General features: G+C 32.3%; 1 protein-coding gene across 5 annotated transcripts in view; it reads left to right on the plus strand.

Moving 5' to 3' along the window:
* Nucleotides 1-14,734, plus strand: part of LOC110991572 (plasma membrane ascorbate-dependent reductase CYBRD1) — a 36,398-nt gene that overhangs the window by 6,995 nt on the left and 14,669 nt on the right. For 3 of the 5 annotated variants that reach the window (XM_045630023.1, XM_022256957.2, XM_022256955.2), the window contains exon 2: nt 988-1,301. In XM_045630023.1, the coding sequence (XP_045485979.1) occupies nt 1,141-1,301 (161 nt within the window). In that variant the 5' untranslated portion in view covers nt 988-1,140. Of the gene's footprint in view, nt 1-987; nt 1,302-3,938; nt 4,118-7,368; nt 7,571-14,734 lie in introns of those variants that run through there. The other 2 variants (XM_045630026.1, XM_045630024.1) reach the window with 2 other exon arrangements.

Raw genomic sequence — 14,734 nt, forward strand, 5'->3', positions numbered from 1 at the left:
CGGTCATACCATATAATCTATAAAGCACGAAAAATAGCGACTATAATTGTTAAACTACAACAAACTTAGCCTGTTAATCAGTTGCAGGGTTATATTTACCCTGCTAAGTTCCCGTTGTAACAATAGGTTCAGAGTTTGATTACCACGATTTTAGTAGAATAGTTTTCTGATAGTTACACTAGTACGATCTAATTATTATATATTTTATATTCAGTTATATAATATTGTATTAACGGTGACAAAGTACAATGAGGACTAACTAAAAATTCAAAATCAATAACGTTAATCTACGAATTGTATTCTCGCAAAATATAAATTCTGAATTCCACTCGGTAATAGTTCATTACTTCATTAGAGAACTACTCCGCCGGTCACGGTAATTTGTTACAGACTCCAATGGCACGAATTCGGGTTTGCGGTTTCCTCTGGGATACGTGCCTGCATTAGGTAATGTAATATATGCTTCTCCTGGATTGCTATTTTATGGTGGATATATTTTGATAGACGATTTAGTAAAACTAAACCACTCAAAGAGAAATGGGGAAGATGATGATACATTACTGCATCTGTTTATTTTATCTTATTATTATGCATATTCTGGCAATAAAAATAATCTCACAGTCGTTGTTAATCACCGTATGAAAAAAAAATACATTTCACTTTTCGATTGGTTAACACCCTCAATGATAAACAAATATCTAACGCGATAATGTATTTATAGTCATGCATTAATAATTTGATGAACACACCAAACCTTTCCCTTCGTGGTATGTCAAATAAATAATGATTGGAAGGGTGCAGGACATTGTCCTTCCGTGTTTATGGGCACCGTCGATTACTGGGCTTTCAAATGTCCTGATATCCTAGAATCGAAAAATGGCCTCGTTTAACTTTAACTTTAACTACTTGACTTTATTTACTTTTAAAAATGCCTATCTGCCTCCATGTAGGTTTCGAAAGATAAAACGAACTAATTCAATTCCTTAGTTGCCTGCTACGCGACGAAATTTTGACGATATTCATCGTATCTAGATAATCCCTCTTGAGTCTAGAGGCTATTAATCTAGATTTAACCCTCCGGTAAGCGGAGGTTAGAGGTATCCAAAAGTTGCCAAAGTGTCTCCAATAAAGTTATCTGCGATGGACAGCAACTCGGTGTCGCCGATGCCAGAATTAGCACCCATTGCGGAGTTCGACAAGTCGCCTCCTTCGCCTCCCAACGAAGAGGTGCCGATGGACGATCTTCCGCCACCCCCTTCCACCATCTCACACCCTGAAGCAAACCACAACCACGTCAAGAAGTAAGTAAAATCTATTGACAAATCTGTCTATTTCTATTAAAGTACAAAATACGCAAAGTAGATACAGTCCGAGTCACTTGAATAGCCTCACCCCCAAAATTAATATAAATTCTGTGGTATATTAAATGTTGCCTGTTTTACTTCATAAGTAAACTTACTTAGCGTCGTACTATAGCTTAATCATAAAAAAAAAAATAAGATAAATAAATAGTACTAACTGCACACTAAAGTAGTGAAAATGGTGCGTCACTTGAATAGCATCAGTGAAATAAAACACAATTAAATAAGGCTATAATTTGTTTTTAATACTTTGTATACTTTCCATTGCTTTTAATAACTTCAAAAATACGTTCGGGAATAGACCTATATAATGAATGAATGTAATTTTGATCCAAATTATTAAAATTTTATAAATTTCTTGTTCAAGATCTGCGCTGCTATTAAACTGGCGTCCACCGGCAATTATCTGGCGAGATAGATAGCCCTAAATATTTTCCATAATATTCAAGTCCGGAGAGTTCGATGGCCAATCTAAAACTTCAATTTTACTTTTTTGAAACCAAGCTTTTGTTTCCTGTGACGCATGTATAGAGGCATTATCGGAATGGAAAATCCAGTTCCGGTGTTTTAAAATTTTAAAAATATTTTTTTCTTTTCTTCTAATAGATTAGTATACAATGCTGAATTTGATTGCCTCGGAAAATTGAAATTGGAATAGGCCCCTTATAAGAAACCGCCATCCATACCATTACTGAGCGACCTCCCAAATGACGACGTGATAACACCCGCTCTTCTTTTCTTAGATCGTGAAAATAATATGAATAACCATCTGGACTATCTAAATTGAATTTTTTTTCATCACTAAAAACAACATTATGCCTTTGATTTTTCCAAGACATATGTATTTTAGCAAATAACAACGGGCTTTTTGATATTGATCGCGCAAATGAGGTTTCCTCTTGATTTTCTGCCGTTTAAGGTTTGGTGATGACTTTATAATGCATCGCACGGTAGACAGTGATGCGCTGGTGTTTACTTCATTCGCAATTTGTCGCGCTGTCTTGGAAGAATTAGATGCTGCACGTAAAATAAGCCGACGTTCACTTGACGAAGTAGCCAATTTTGTACGACCTTTATAGTTTTTCCCATAGTTTTCTTTATTTTTCACATAATTATTAACTACCTTAGGACTGCGACCAATTTTTATTGCAATTTCACGGTGAGATAGTTTTTGATCCAAATAAAAATTCACTTTTTCTCTTTCGGTTTTTTTTATTTTTCGACCACGACCCATGATAGCTAAACATTTGAATAAGGCTTCGAAAAAAATATATACGTAATATTCGACGCTTAAATAAAGAATTGCTACCAAAAAACCAAAACAAACGCACGCGAGTAATGTTCGAATAGCACTGAGGCTAATCATGTGACGCGGACGAAATGTCGCACCGACGCGAGGCGCGGTATTCCAGTGCAGGTTCGTACGTGTTTTGTTTTGTATCGTAATGCACTGCGCATGAAGTCTAATTAATACTAGTATGAAAATAATATTCGTTCATATTTATACAGAAATTCCAAAATTTAGGGGTGAGGCTATTCAAGTGACTCGGACTGTATTAATTAAGACATGAGTGATATCTAATACCGTCCCCGACATCATTCCTTAATCACTGAATCGATTCAAAACAGAGGCTACCAAGGCATGTACCAATGCTGATTATGTATCAATTTACCTGTAATTAATATTATTTATATAAAAAAATAACAGAACTATAGTGAAGAAAATATACAACAGACTACTGTTCCAACCATAAGAATATTTATTTAGAATCAAAACTACAGTAAACTACAGTAACACTAAACTTGATACAGCTCTATGAAATAAAACGTATAATAAACTCATGGGATTTATCTACAAAAAGTTTCACTTTATCAAATAGGATACAAAACAAAACATGACGGCAGAACGTTAGCTAAGTAGACAATTCAACACAAAATGTAATCAGTACAAAAGATTCAAGGCTTAGGGCAGTAATAGTTGTTTAAACTTATTGATTATAAATCAAAAATAACCGATATAAAATATGAATGTAACATTCGGTAACATTAATATTTTCTTTAATACTGTATAAGCCATAGGGGTGGAATATCTATTCCCCCCCTAAGGCTTATAAGTTTTTGCACAAGCGATTTTCCGCGAATACAAATCTATTACTAATCTGGGGTAGTAAAAAAATACTAGCTAATAAGCAATTTATCTCAGAGTCAGTGCAATAAACATAATATAAGGGTAATAACTCCATATCCTCCAATAGTACCTACTATAAAAAGTATTACATACTGTCATCTATCATTTCACTGACACACCTAATTGATTTTATTGATTGAGTTTCACTGTTTAACAACAGATGGCGCTTAATACATTAAACTTTATATTGAAAGATATGTAGGATATTATATATTATGCTATATTTTAGTCTTACGTTAATATTATTTTTAAACATATATTAATATATAATAAATTAGTTTATATTTAATAATATTTTTATGAAATTGCAATTATTTTTCATTAGGCGTTAGACAGCAGACTTGTTTTATTAGTCGAAGTAGGGCGTACATCGCGTCGAAGCCGAAACGAAATCTCCGAGTTGTGAGTTGACATGATAGTGGCGGGAAACGTACTCATGTGATCGGTTGTCGGCAATTTCATTACGAACTTTTACTTGTCGAACCCAAGTGATTTGTGTAGTTACAAATTTAACTTAAGTTACCTGTTTTAATACAAATTAACGTAAAATGGCTCGAAAAAATTTACCGTAAGTATTTTTTGTTTAATTACATAGTTACATTCACGGAATAGTATTGTTTTAAGTAAGTAGCTGTTCACATACACAGGCATTTCGAACTTTGAAATAGAATTGTGAGAGAGTTACTTATGTTTTCAATAACAAATGTAAATGTGTAAAAGAATGACACTTAAAGTGAACGTTTATCGACTCCCTTAAGCCTTCTTTTCGACATCTGGAACAACCGTTGATTAAAATAAAATTTTGTTTTTCAAGAAGTCGTCTACAATCGTATTTATTTAATATTTATCTTATATATAGTAGCTGTTCTTAAATAAAACGCCTAATATGTAGGTTAATTGTTCGTACAAAAATACAACCCATAATTACTTAACTATGTACTTAAAATTTCTAATTTATTGGCAATGTATCGTGTTGTTCCGAGAACTTATAAATGAGTGATTTATCAATGACAAATTAGTCAATTGCTGAGCTAATGCGGGTCCATTCGACCTCCAAGTTGTATTAAATCTAGTAATGCAGTGGGAGCGTTGGGAGCACAGGAAATGGGATGAAATTGATGCCATTTATTGAATATAACAGGCGCAGACGCGACCCTGCTGTTACATACCGACAGAGTTAATTAACCGTTATTTACTCCAATAAGAACTTAATTACGCTTTTTGAGCGTATTTTGTCGAACGATACGATTTAAGAATTTTTATGTTAGTGAAGTAATGTTTGGAGCCGTGATGATAAGAGACATACGAGTACGTTGGATTAAAACGGTACAATAGACATTGCTGTTTTATGAACAAAGGGAGACTTATTCTAATATTCCTCATTGAATTTAGCCTACTTCTGCGTTTTTATATTCTCTTTAGATTCCGTTTACATTGTGTAATATAATCTTATGTAAAATTTTTGATTAATTTTTACTTATATTTGATAATGTTATCATGGATTTTTTATATATTTGAACATTCAAATACGACATTAAGTGACACAATTTAATTTTTTACGATGTTTTTTTGGTAACATACTAAACACGACGTCTGAAGTCTATAATTTTAAAGAGTTCTGTTAAAAATAGGCCAATAAAGGTTTAGTATGGTATGAATGTGTACACATTACATACCATGTACTAAATAAACCATTTATTCACTTTAGAATCAAGTTTCAAGACAATCGTCTATTACTAGCTAGGCCTTGATTCAATTTGCTACAGGACAATGCCAATGTTTCTAATGTAAATATATACATTTCCTGATCCGTGGGTACAGAGTACAGACTTAAATGTGAAAAAGGAGAAAATCTTTATTTCATTCGGAAAGTGCTTAACGCTAGGGTTCTAATAATTAACAGATTCAGAATTCAGAATTCATAACTATAGTAATGACGAACTTTTATTGTGGAAAAACCACAAAAAGCATTAAGCTTCCGTAAAAAAGACAAAATCGATAACGCATTAATGGTTGATGGAGGCGAACTAAACTTGTGTTCAAAGTACCCCAATAAACGTGGTGAATTTGTTTTTTGGTGTAACATTGTTTGGTGTATCATAAATTAACTATGTACTTGGTAACTTGCTGATTAGTATTTAGTCATACATAGCAGCCATCACCATTTGGAAAATCGTCTTTCACATTGAAAATGTCAATGACCCGCGAGGATAACAATCGTAGGCACTTTATTACCAACTTTCCAAGATTAACAGCAGTAATTTTATTTCTTACTTTCACTATAAATACCTTAATAACGAGAAATGACTTTATTGCCTACAAATAATGTTGACTTCCTTACTTAAGATTGTAACTTGTTCGTCAATGAAAGGAACTTCTCAAGGCTTGGTCTTTGATTGGTACTATACTCAGTCGTGGACTAGCAATGTTGTTGTGTATGTAATTTCAACGTATACAAATAGGATATACAAGCAAAATATGTCACAATTAAAAAAATATTAAAAAAAGCGACTCTCCGTAATTTTAATACTTTTTGAGTTTCTTCCTAATATGTACATACTAAAATAAGTCTGTGTTTTTTAAAAAAATATAATGGCTTTATATTTTTTAAATAAAGACAGACAGCTAGTGTACGAATTCATGTTGACATGGCAGAACAGTTAATAGATAATAAAAGTTGTATTATGACAGAATATCTGAACTATGATATATTTATATCTTTGAAATATATGGAAACGTACAAGATTTGTGAAGCTGGGGCGATATATTATATGTTAAAATTAGTTTGTCTATGTCACGCCATGTTTACGCAATGAAGTGTAACTAAGTGCCCGATAAAACAAACGAGCCTAAGATAGAAGCTAATGACTGCTCATTAGGAAGTTTTTGTTTTTTAAGTTATATCCATATATAAATATAGCTCAAATAGACCAGATTAAGGAAGCATCAGAAAAGTAGGTGCAGACAGAAATGGAGGAGGAGGCTTTTGCCAAAAAAGAGAACAGATACAAGAAGCAGAAAAAAATAATTATTATATAATTTATTATCATTATATAAAGAATATAAAAGTCAAATGAACCCTTCAAAATATATAAAAAGACTATTGAATTATGGATGAAAAAAACCAATTCCATTTGTAAAACACTCAGTCGGTTCAATAAAACGTGGAACCACATTTTATACGTAACTCACGAACTTGAAGTAAGGTAGAGTAATAAAGTCTTAACAGAATCAACAGACCGCGTCAAGCGCCCAATTACGATCTATCGGTTGTGACAGTGCTCCAGTTTCAATGATTTATATCACTACCTGCTTCACAACATGGGCTAGATTGTTTTTACCTCGACTTCACAGCGCCTAGTAAGGTTTTTCGTTTGTTGTCTGTTGAGGTTTCTAAACGTATCTGTTATCTAATCGAAAATCTCTTAAACATTGAACCTCTTTTACTTCTGGATAGCTTCTTTCTATGCCTCGGGTGCGCACCAGTTGAGTTTTCATGATTGTTATCAACGCCTTTCGGGTGAAGGAAATATGCAAATATATTACGTGTAGACACACGTATGAAAACCGTCTTAGATCCAGAAATAAAAGCCGTACCCTAGAATTGAAACAGACGCAAATGTATGCTCCGTAAGCTCTCTCTCTTCCCAAGATAAATATACCATTTCACATTTTGTAGCAGTTAGGTCTGGTCTTAGTTTAGGTGATAAAGATTCCAAAACTTCGCCGATTGTCCAGTCCCATCCCGTAATTTGCATAAATTGATTGCACGCTGTGTGATATACGTTATAAAATAGTGTTACCGTGAGGTGCGCAAGCGCACCGATCCAGTCGAGCGCCCAACCGACAAACTGTCACACGTTTAATTAAAACATCCTGGACCAAAATGAAGCAAATTTAACATAAAACTAATCCCAAGTGATTATAGTAACTGGAGAATTGCACTGTGTGTGTGGTTTTGCATGTTCGGGAAAGTGTGATACTCAACAATGCGTCAGAGGTATCAAGTGAAACAGAGGCCGTATGTATTTTTAGACTTTTATCGTTGATATTAGTTTCATCAGCTTATCAGAACTTACACTCACTTTTAATCTCGGCACTCATGATTCACTTATAAATTGTGTGATTCAAAAAAAGCTATATTAGCTTTTTTTGTTCCTAGGCGGCATCGACAAAAGCAATTAAACCAATTTTCTTAGAGTTCGTTTAAATTACGTACTAACATTTTTATAACCGCTTAACGTTACATCGATCGACTCAATCTTATCTTTTGTTTTCATCATTTTCTATCATATTTTTCCATATTTTATAGGCGACGCATGCATTTAGGAGTCCTCAAGACCAAAACGCAGATTAATGACATCACTCTACAAGGTCAGCCCTCTGTGGCAAACTAAAAGGGATCGTCATTTGTTTAATTGTCCGCTGGGTAATTAATGTAAATAAACAATATTGTTACACTGCCACAGATTACAATAAATGCAAGTATCGCATTTATACACGTAATAGTATATAATATGTTTCGTTTTAAAATAATTGTTTGTATTTTTGAGTTTCCCGAAATTATCTTTTTTCATCAGACTATTTGCATTCTTAAAGTTTAAAATTTAAGCGATAGTTTGTCTGTTTACTGCTTAAAGTGGTGGATAATAATATTTATGTAAGTTACGCATACTACACATTTAAATAAAAATTTAAACTCCAAATAAACGCGAATTTATTAACCAATTTGCAAGTTTCTATAAACATATCTCGCTTTTAAAGATCATTTAAAAGCCGAAATAATAAAAAAGTTTTGTCAACTTAAAGCAATATTAATGAAGAAAATTCAAGGTTTAAATATATTTCAATTAACTGTGGCGTGTTAAATGAGCGAACTAAATTGTTCAACTTGTGTCGTGTTTAGAAACATGAAACATTGTTTGGCGGAAAACTTCATTGGCTGCGAAAACAACAATTAATGTTATGTTTCGAAACTTGTTCAGTTAACGGAACATATACGAATATATATATATAAATAAAATGGTAATGATAATAATTGATAAAATACGTGGTTCTTTGAATTTATTCACTTACCGCCAATGCAAAAATACATGTACAAACATAACAAACAATAAAATGCACTTTTGCCCTAATGCAATGCTAAACAATTAAGAATTCTTGATATTATTAATTGTTTAAAATAATGATTATAGTAATTGTTGTACAATATATTACATAATATTACGGCAATACACATAATGGCGTGCAAATTTATCTTTATAGGAATTTTACATTTTACATTAATAGTCATATCAAGTTGACTACTTGACTTGTGCTCAGCGTGACCTGTGACATACGCTTCTTTCAGCTGCTACCATTATTTTCTATTGTTAGCTCTTTTTGTCCAACCTTTACCTTCTACTTCTATTTCCATCTCGTGCTTGCCATTCTGTAATAATTTTTGTCCAAATAATCAATATTAGATATGACAGTAGGTTATATTTTAAAATAACATGACATGCCTATAACGGTGAAATTAGCTAGTACTCGAGGCTTTTCTGTGATGTCGTTGAAAAATGGTCGCATATTTACATAAAGTGGCCTTAATTGATGCGCGCGACGATCTAGTTCATCAAATCACTACTCGGCTGTTCACCTTAAGCGCTGCAAAAATTATGTAGAATTTTCTCTAGACCTAGATTATGGTATTACAGGATTTTTTTGGTTATCTTGTGATGTGACATGATTTACGAAGACAGGAGACACGAATATTATTGTATTGATAATTTTGGCCATATTTATTTCATTTTAGTTCTTGTTATTTTTTCTTTTGTACATCGATAGAATGTCACATCACCTCAAAACGGAATTGGACATTCGTTAATGACAGACATTGTTAAATTTCGTTTTTTTCGGTCTAACATGCAATGAAGTAATTATAATTTATAATTATTATTACAAATAACAAATAAGTTTTTAATAAAGCATATGAGATACCTAACCTGAAATAATTCAAATATAAAACTTTTGATCATATTTGAAGTATGAAAATAACCTCTGCACATGGCCTAGAGGTTTGCAAATGTAGCAACCTTTATAAAGTACCTACTAAATGATAATATCCTTAAGACCTATCAATCAAAGTCTTGATTGAAAACAGGCTCTGTGCAAACTAAATTGATTATATTCGTATCCCTTCTAATATATTTTATATTCGAAGAATGCAAACTAAATGCCACAACCAATACAATGAATGTGTTAACCACACATGTTGTATATTAATATACTAGTTGTTCTGTTCTTACCATGTACCTAAATTTGTTAAACACACACACATGGCACAGCTCCAGTGCCTTGGCGTCAGGGTGCTTTTCGCACCCCCAGCAGAAGGTAACCTCTCGAAATGGGCACACCTAACACAATGTTTGAAATAATTCATGAACTTCATAGATTAACAGGCAGTTTAAAATTGTCTGTTGAATGAACTGAGAAAAGGTTGGCTTCGTGTATTACAGTAAGAAATTGTAAGACATTTGTAAGTACATATTTTAATCTGTGTGTTTGTATGCGTTTGTGTACCTTATGGTAGCTTATTTTGTTAATTTAGTCAACTACCTTCGTAGGGATAGTAGATAAACTGTGAGTGGAATTGAATTATATTTTCAAATTAAAAATGTAAGCGTTTTTGCATATGCATGCTTATGTTTTTATAATGTATATGAATTAATTTGTTACGTAAGCAATAATTTACATAGTGAGCATAAAGTTATTGCGACACAATATTAAGTTTCATACTAGTGAACGAACAATACATTGTACACCTGAACTAATTTATTCATAATTCAATAGAAATCTTTTTATTACATATTTAAATTTATAATGACTAAGAAGGTTCTTGTGAAAATCAGCATTCCATTCTTGGGAAAATATTTAGTTTTATATTTAATGGAGGATGCAAAGCCGTGAGTATATTCTATATTATTTTCCTAGTTCACATAAATAAAACTTTAATATAAAGAAATTTGTTTTAATTTAAAAGAAGTATGCTTTAGATAAGTGTATAATGTCTATGTTTCCTTTAAATTACTATGTGATCTCTAGTAATACATATTTAAATCGACCAAGAAATTGTTTACGAAAGCAACTAGACAGAAATTGCAAGAAGGAAGTGGTTTCTATCCGGCGGTAAATATTTAAAAATATTATTACCGCGTAATGTAGGGCGTGTTTGCCCAAGGTTTCTGTTGCTCTAAGCTTAAACGTTGTATAATGAGAAGGGCTTCCGAGGACTCCGACCCCACGGAATTGCTAATTACGAAAACAAGTGTAATTATAATCGTTTGACTCTCGGTAGTACGCTTATCTTCGCATTCCTTTAAAGAAATCTTACATTTAAGCGGCGACTTATTTATATAATTTTTAAATTAGTTATGGTATTAACTTGAATATTTTTATTCAGCTATGTTTAACCAGTTTTCTAAACAGGTATTATATGTTCTATTGACTTTCAGTTTAAGCTATAATTTGACAATGCAATACGCAGCGTTCAAGGTGGTCAAGTGGTTAGAAGAATGCAGTTGCCATTCGGAAACTTGTGTTAAGCAATTACTCAAGTTCTTCATTACATTGAAAGTTAAGATAGATCTTGGGAAGAGATATAATTTGTGATAGCTTACAAAACTAAACTTCTTTATTAGCTATATTCAATGGTCAGCCAGATTGAAATTTGGTAATGCCGTTTTAAGTGTGGGAAAAAGCAAACAAGTGTTTCGTGACTTCCGTCAATAGTTTCGACGGTAATCCAATTAAATTTAGAAGAAATTTTAAAGCTCAGAGACCGTTTCTTTTCTAGGATCAAACTTATTGTATGCATAGCTATATAAGTTACCCATGTATGATCAATATTGTACCAATCACACGAGACAAAAGGTCGCACAGAGGTTACTTGATTCTAGGAGTATAATGTAAGTTAAACTGGGAATACTCGCGAGATCTTTCGTTTTAGTTGGCTGCTGTGTAATCCAAAACACTGTATAAAGTGAGAGATATATTTAAGTACTATTAAATATATCTCTCACTTTATACACCTGGGAATTCCTTCGAACTATACACCTGTACAGGTGTGTAGTTCGAATCAGGTAAGTAGCCCCTCGCTCATATTTAACAAACTCTTGTGTTGCATAGTTACACCGACAATTTTATGCAATTTCCAACTTGTCAGCTTCACCCTCCCGAGGGTTAAGTTTAGTCTATTTTGAATTCTGAACGTATATCGTATCAATATAGTTCACATAGTATAATACCTAATTGATTTAATTATTTAGATAACGGTTGACGTTTCTGCTAACACAGATGGCCGTTGACAGTTGACATACTCCTTACTTGCTCTTGTATATGACGGTTCGTTACGTTAATATTCAACTTTACAAATATTTATTATGTAATTATGGTATGCTCAAACGGCCCTCTAGTTGGTTGCATTAAATTCGCATAATTTTTAATTTTAATCATGATACACTGATTAAATGTATAATTCATAACTCTCATCGTTTGACGAAAGCATTATTACAGGCGTCAAATACCTGAGTAGACGCTAAAGAACGCTCTTAAATTAATGAACAGTAATATGAAAAATTTAGCTGCTAGTGTAATGTAATGTACCGAGTTTTACTATAGATTATGCATTGTATAAAATTAATGAGTGTACATAATTAGTGAATGCCTTCGATAACATTAAGAATTTAACCTGTTTTGTATGAAGAGAGCGTTCCTCCAAACTTAATTATATGACCTCTGATCCCCTGATGAGCTAACTAAGCGTATTTTGTTCCTTGGAGCACTTTATATAATAGTGGACGTGGTATGTTATGTTAAATTGTTCCAATTAAATATCACGTTACTTATATATTACGTAGTTGTTTATTAACTGTACATAACATAAAATTATTGATACAACAGTAATTGTTGCTATTATAAAAATCCAATCATATAGTTAGTGTCCGTGATATTGTCTTCAAGAGACTTAGGATATTTTAAAAATAATAGGAGGCAAATGGAGGCTCACCTGATAGTAAACAAAATAAAAAACTTTTGGTTCCAACTAAGATTATATATGACTTTCCTTCTAAAGTATGAGACATGTCACTTGATCTAATTGCCAGCTCATTGAAATCTTCCTTGAATTGCAGTAGGGTCACGGAGGTCAAACTCCAATACTCCGTCTCCAGTGCAGACTGTTAATTTTATTCACCCTTTGATAACTTCACTTCGTGTTGGTTTTAGAGAAAGGTCAAAGCCTCTAAAGAAGGTTTTTGCGGTCTTAGTTAAATTATGTAACGATGAGTCAGCATTGAAGACGTATTTTAAAGTATGCTTACTTCTTACGTACACGTATTGATGTGAAAGTGAAAGCTTTGTCAGGTTGTTAATGAGAAAATAGGAATAATAATGAGCTTTTTAAGTCTCCATTTTGTGGTAATTTAGACATTTTAATGATATAATGCTGAACTATTATATGTCGTATATATGAAAGGAGTCTGGCATCTTTGTAATTAACGGCAATTCATCATCGACACAGGAACTAGGAAAAAAATTTAAATCTAAATAAAAGGTCCTTAATATTTCTTAAAATGCTAAGCCTAGCTATCTAGCTATATTAAGTAAACCCTAATCTATCTTTTATTTTAAGCCATATTTTTCGAATTAAAAACAAAAATGTACGAAGAATAATATAAAATAACACTTTAGAATTTTATTGTTAACAAATTTAAAAAACGTATTAATTGAAAACATGAGATGAAGAGGTAACCTACATTTGAATGAATGTTGCGCCGAGCGTTGGATTAATATCTATTTAATAAAAAAACCTGGGAGGTTTTGATCTAGGTCAGTAATTTATAGGAAACTTTAAATATTAGGTTTATCTGTATTTCGCTTTTTGCATTTTGTTATTTATATTCAGAACTGGTCATGTCTTTAGAAGGTTTTAATAATTTGTTGATATATTTTTTGGTATTTACTTTTAAAATTTTAAACTTTATGTTTTCCAGTCGATATAGTATTTAAAATCGTTAATTATTTTATTGTAGATCGTCTTTTTGGAATTAAAGTAACACACAAACACTTAGGCACAGATGAATTTTTCTGTACCTTCATGAGTATTAGAATTGAATTCATTCTTCGCCGAATTTGTAAGACGGCTTTTCATCTTTGTTGATAGAGAAATAATGAATTGAGCTTTATAAAAACACAGACATAAAATTTCCTTAATGGAAATACAACTAGCATTTCCTTCGTAAACATGCAAATTATGCCCACCCAAGTCGTTTCGTAATTCGGACATCTGGCGCGAATCGAAAATATGCACGATTTACGTTTGCGTATTTGAAATAGAAATATGAACTTAGTTATTTAGAGTTTTCTCAAAATATATGTAGCGCTGTGACTTAGTGGTATAGCCTGTAGTTTCTGGGTGTCCGCTGAAAAAAATAGCTTCAGATTGCAGGCTGAATGGGGATATTCAATAAAAAGTTCTTAGTAAAATAAGATGATCGGTATATATAAGAATTATAATTTTTAAATATAATTTGCGATAAAATAGCGATAATTGAATGAACAGAACTGCCGAGTTGCGATCGTTGGGCTTACGGGACTTTCTATAAGCATATAAAATTGAAATTTCTCGTCATGTCATCATGGAAGCATTCTTGTTATCGTCAATGTAGATTCCTACACGTGTGTTGTACAGTACGCCGTACACACGCATGAATAAGGCATTAAAGTCATTTGTGAACGTGAAGCTACCCTACTGACATGACACACTTCCTGATTCAACACTTCTGTATGAATACATTACGCTGAACGCATTATCTTGTACAATATTCAACTTTATTTCAAGCTAAAATGCTACGAACGCAAAGATTAAACAACGCTAATTGCTAAGATAATGAACAATAGCGGACAACATTTATATTTCCAACAAAAATACTGTTTATTTAAGTTATAATCGCAAATACGAGAGGGAAATATAAATAATATTCAAAATAACCAACTTTGATGAGAATACTCAAATACGCGGCTTTATTCTGAAATATATATGAATTAATATGTCACATAAATCAAAATTAGGATACGGTGTTATTTAGAATAGATCTTCTCACAATGCCAACATATACTTGAGTAAATAATTAAATATTTGCCATGT

Source organism: Pieris rapae, chromosome 11 (assembly GCF_905147795.1).
Source record: "Pieris rapae chromosome 11, ilPieRapa1.1, whole genome shotgun sequence".
Lineage (NCBI taxonomy): Eukaryota > Metazoa > Arthropoda > Insecta > Lepidoptera > Pieridae > Pieris > Pieris rapae.